This window comes from Notothenia coriiceps, unplaced genomic scaffold (assembly GCF_000735185.1).
Source record: "Notothenia coriiceps isolate Sejong01 unplaced genomic scaffold, NC01 NC01_scaffold00028104, whole genome shotgun sequence".
Lineage (NCBI taxonomy): Eukaryota > Metazoa > Chordata > Actinopteri > Perciformes > Nototheniidae > Notothenia > Notothenia coriiceps.
Window position 1 is genome coordinate 1 of NW_011360805.1, and position 5,094 is coordinate 5,094.

Consider the following 5,094-nt stretch of genomic DNA (forward strand, 5'->3'; position numbering starts at 1 on the left):
AGTACCGCCGTTTGGACACAACGAATATTATCATCGGAGTCCGGCGCACTTCCTGGGGGCTTGACCTAAATACTTGGAGTTTAATACAGAAAGTCAATAGAAGGATACACAAAGAGAAGTGAGGATCGTACCGAGGCTCCCCCTGCAGGAGGAGGTGTGCTCCTGCAGCAGAGCTCCACTGCTCTTTGACCGGATGTTCTTCCATGATGGTCCTGAGGAGGAGGAGGAGGAGGAGGGAGGCTTCTTCACAGCACACTCCCTGAACACAAGAGACACAGAGAGAGAGAGAGGATATTAGGGCTGCACATTTAATAAATTATCAATCCATTTCCGTACTCCAGGAATGAGGAATCTGAAGGGAGGCAGCGTTTTAAAACGTCCTCATAAAGTCTCATTGTTAAATGCTCAGTAAATTGTACTGAGTTTGGTGGGGGTTAGTATTTAAGAGGGTAATGGCGCATTTCCACTGCAGTGCGTAGCACGGTTTAAGTGTGCCGTGCCAAACCCGGACCGTTTTTTTTGCGTTTCCACTAGGCGTAATTCCGAAATCCAAAATCCAGGTTTTCCGGGCCAACAACCGGGCTGAGTATGCTAAACTAGTGAGAGAATCGCTGGCAAGGGGGCTACAACTACAACAAGATGAACATATTTGACCGTGATTTAATTGTAATACAGGTTTCAAAATGATGCCGAAGTAACGACATACTGATACCGGTTAGTAAAAACCATGAATTAATGCTTTGACAAGTCTGCAGACAGACGGCAGGCGAAAAACCTTTTAAAATGCGTGTTTTCTGAATGGAGCTTGGCTAAGCTAACGCAGTATATGCTCCGACCGTCCACACTCACAACAACGGCCTACAGACATGAATAAACCAGCGACTGTATTCTCCATGACACAGACAGTCTGTGGTTTGTACTTGTTTAACTTCTGTCTAGTTTCTGAACAGATATGAGGAGCTGTGAGCTCTGAGGTGCTAACAGCTAACAGCTGATTTTGTGTTTCGCATTGAAGATGACGTCATGGCTCCGCCTACAATGCGTTACCATAGTTACTACCCCAGTACTAAACTGTAATGGAAACGCAGCATAAAGTGAGCCTGGCCTAACAAGGCCTAACTATACCGTACTAAGCCGTGCGAGGCCCTGCAGTGGAAATGCGCCATTAGACCCAAAAACTAAGACATATGATGAATTCTAAGGATGGTTTCAAACTAAGGCAAAAACTACTATTATTTTCTAAATGTCTAGACTTTTGGTCTTAAAATGGTCAAGAAAAAAAAGTGAAAAATGTTTAGGAAAAGTCCAAGGTGTCTTGTTTAGTCAGTCCAAAACCCAAAGGTATTCACTTAAATATGGAGATTTCCTGCCGTTCTTTGATTTCCACCATATTAAAAAGGGTCTGAAAACAACATTTTAATGCAATTTCTTAATGAGAAATGACATAATAATACATTTTCTAAATAGTTTTAGAGGATTATTTCCCAACCTGTCTCCCAGGTGGAGGTCCAGGCTGACGGGGCTGCTGCTGTTCCTCTCGCTGCTCTCATACCCGCTCTCCATCCTCTGGATCAGTCTGGGGGGGGGAGGAGGAGGAGGAGGAAGTCCCTGTGCGCCTCCTCTGTGGAAGCTGGAGGAGGAGTGGGGGAGAGTCCTTGCTTTCCTCCCCTCCTCCTCCTCCTCCTCATCCTCCCTCGGAGCTCCAGAGTCGGGCAGGGGGGCTCCCAGCGGACTGTACCCCGCCTGCCTGCGCCTCTCTCGGCTGAAGATGCTGTCGATGTTTAGCGCCTCCCTCCGCGGCCTCCACCTCCCCGACCCTCCGGAGCCATCAGACTCCAAGGGGTTAGAGGAGGAGGAGCAAGGGGCGGGGGGGCGGTTGTTAGAGGAAGAGGAGGTGATGGCGGCTGGTAAAGAGGAAGAGGAGGAGGAGGAGAGGGGACGGTTGTGGATGATGTTGCTCATCGTCTCCTTGAATTCTCGGAGGCGATTGGTGGAAGAGGAGAAGGAGGAGGAAGTTTTGGGGGGGGGACGAGGAGCCTGTTGCTCCTTTAATGTCTCTCCTGGTGGGGGAGAGGAAAGTGAGAGGAGGAGGAGGAGGAGGAGGAGGTATATAACGATAAGAGAGGAAGCAAGGAGAAAGAAATAAGTTAAATACCATAAAAATTCAAACACAAATGGAGATAACATAAGAGTGATGAGAATTGAATGAAAAATGATTAAATATGGGTAAAAACAAGAAATAATAAAAGCGAAACTTTAGCTTATCTCACAAAGAAGCATTTAAAGTCTAATTATTATTAAAAAGTGAAAGCTGAATATTTTATTAGAGCCTCACAAAATGTTCTACAACAAGTAGCATCTTTACTTTTACAGGATCAAACCAATTTGTTTGTTAAAGGTAGGGTAGGTAAGAATGGAGAAACCAGCTCGAGTGCGCTAGAATTTGAAAATACACAGCCGAAAAATATCTGCCCCTTCCTTCAGACTTCCTTACAGAGCCCCTCCTCCAACACACACAAACGCGCACATGACCAATGAGGGCATGAGATAAGTTTGTGCACAGATGGAAGGCTGACAGGCAGGTAGGCCATCCAGTTATTTTAGCCGGGCCGGCTCAGATGATTGGTCGTGCTTTTTACAGCGCCACGGCTTCCACAGATGACATTTTTTAATGTATTTATTGTCAAAGCTTTTAATATATTCATTGCTATCGGGACGTTAAGAGCATTCCATGGAATATAACAAAAAGTGTTTCTGAAGTGAATTACCTACCCCACCTTTAAACTGTAAAATAATAAATATTACCGTATATCAAAAATAAACCTGGTATATATCTATTAAAATTAATTAATAAAGTGCACTTTTATATTTGCTGTTAGTCTTGTATACAGCTTCTAAAATAACGATATTTACAGGTAAACGTGTTTATTGTTTTACTTATTTTCCTAATGTTTTTGTGTCGAAGTTATCTGTTTGTCAAATTGTTCCATTTTGAGCGATAGCACGGTTCACTCTCAATTACAAGTCAAAAATGTTTTCCTGTAAAACACGTCAACACTGAAAACAAGAGTTTCTGCAAAACTTCATGCTAACCATTATATAGATGTGAGTAACACCTACGTCACTTCCGGGCGAAGATTACGGCCCCGCACACTTTTGGAGGAAAACAACGCTGTCATTTGAATGGCGGTCAATACAAATTCTGAAGTTATTCCCAATCTGATCAGAAATGTAAGAAAACCGTGGATTGTCTGATCTTCAAAGAGCTCGATTACGATGGCCAGTCAGGCAAACAATTACATTAAATCATTTGAAATCGACGATCGGGCTCGATATATGGTTACATTAAAATCAGTAGGCGAGTCTGTCATTTCGCCAGCTGTTACTCTCATGAGCGAGGCGGAAAATAATAGTTTTATCATGCCAAAAAGCTGCTGTGTCGTTTATTGCACGTCAAACATTAAAACAAATCCAGAGTTACGTGTTCATGTACTTCCTCTAAGAAAAAAGGACAGTAAAATAAGAGCTCTGTGGCTTCAGACTTGATCGCCGTTCAAATGACAGCGTTGATTTCCCCCAAAAGTGGGCGGGGCCGTAAAGTGACAGATGTTACTCTCATCTATGGACATCGAGTGCCACTGCTTTTTTAACCATATATCGAGCCTGCTCGTCGATTTCCAATTTAATGTAATTGTTTGCCTGACTGGCCATCTTAATCGGGCTCTTTGAAGATTCACGGTTTTCTTACTTTTCTGATCGGATTGGCGGTCGAATTTGTATTGACCGCCATTCAAATGACAGCGTTGTTTTCTCCCAGAAAGTGGGTGGAGCCGTCATGTTTGCCCGGAAGTGACGCATGTGTTACTCTCATCTATACAGTTTGATCGTTTTCTGACCTAAAGTGGTTATTTTGGGAGTGGATGAAAGGCCATAAAGCTTTGGGGGGAAAAAAAAATCAAGCAAGCATGTTCACAAAATGGATTTGTATTATGACTTAGTGGACAGAAAAGACGGGGCATCATGGTAGACTTACATTGAAGTATTTCAATGCTGCAGCAATTAAAAACAAATGTAGCCCCGGTTAGTCACTTAGACATAAAAACATGAATATTAGAAATTCATAAGTTACGCTTCAAGAGATATTGGCCCCTTCACTCTTTAATCCCCGGCCCCTGATTGGCCCCCTGCCTACCCTCGCTGTGGTACCCGGCCGACGAGGCTTCGTTGTCGGGTTTAGATCGACGGTGGCGGCTAGAGCTCCGCCTCCTATCCCCGGCCCCGCCTCCCTTCCTCAGAGATTGGTGCTGCTCGCTGTCCGCCACGGGGCCTTAGCAACAAGAAGCATGGCAACGGATGTTTACAGCCCATCATGCAACACAATGAGAGGAGACGAATGGCAGAGCGTGATAGGCTGCGCAGCAAATACAAATAAACTTGGCAAATCCAAAATGTAAATGAATGATTTAAAATGAATGGACGTTTGTTTTCATTAACCTCCCATTATTTTTGTATGAGGACTAACTCGCACAATAAGTAGATGGAGAGTAATAACTAGATAAATTATTTTGTATATAAAATTGTAGCGTCGAAAACGCAAAAATGTTTACTATAATATTAAAACAAAACAAAAATTCATATTTGAGAGACTGTAAACTGCAGTTAAATAATTACAAATATATAGATTTCAGGACATTTTGATGGGTTGTTGAAAGATTACCTTTTTTGAACATGAAAATAGTTAGATTTTAATGAAAAGCTTAAAAAACAAACCTAACAATGGAATTTTCTTATTGGCAATAAAACTAATTATGGACATAAAAATATTTAGTTTTTGCTTGAAAAATGATTGAATAATTATTTTTTAAAAAGCAACTATTATCACGACTGATATTTAATGTGCAGGGACCCACCTAGGGTCTCCAGGCTGCAGAGAGAGGCGTGCAGGGGTCCGGGGGGGGGGCTCTCGATGATGGTTCCCTGGGAGTCGGAGGAGAAGTGAGAGACCAGGGACTCATGGTGCGAGACGGAGGGCTGTCGACACGAATAGCTCTCAGTCGACGAGTCGGTGCGAGTGTCGCTGGAGATCGACTGCTC

At 43.3% G+C, this 5,094-nt stretch overlaps 1 protein-coding gene across 1 annotated transcript; it reads right to left on the reverse strand.

Moving 5' to 3' along the window:
- Positions 1 to 131: 131 nt before the first annotated feature.
- On the reverse strand, positions 132 to 5,088 carry LOC104957943 (inactive ubiquitin carboxyl-terminal hydrolase 54-like; the record flags this gene model as incomplete). The annotated part of the gene is made up of 4 exons (XM_010785619.1): positions 4,911 to 5,088; positions 4,193 to 4,327; positions 1,490 to 2,060; positions 132 to 259 (listed from the first exon to the last, which is right to left on the reverse strand). Coding segments are annotated over exons 3-4 (601 nt in total), but the record flags the coding sequence as incomplete, so codon positions are not given.
- Positions 5,089 to 5,094: the final 6 nt, after the last annotated feature.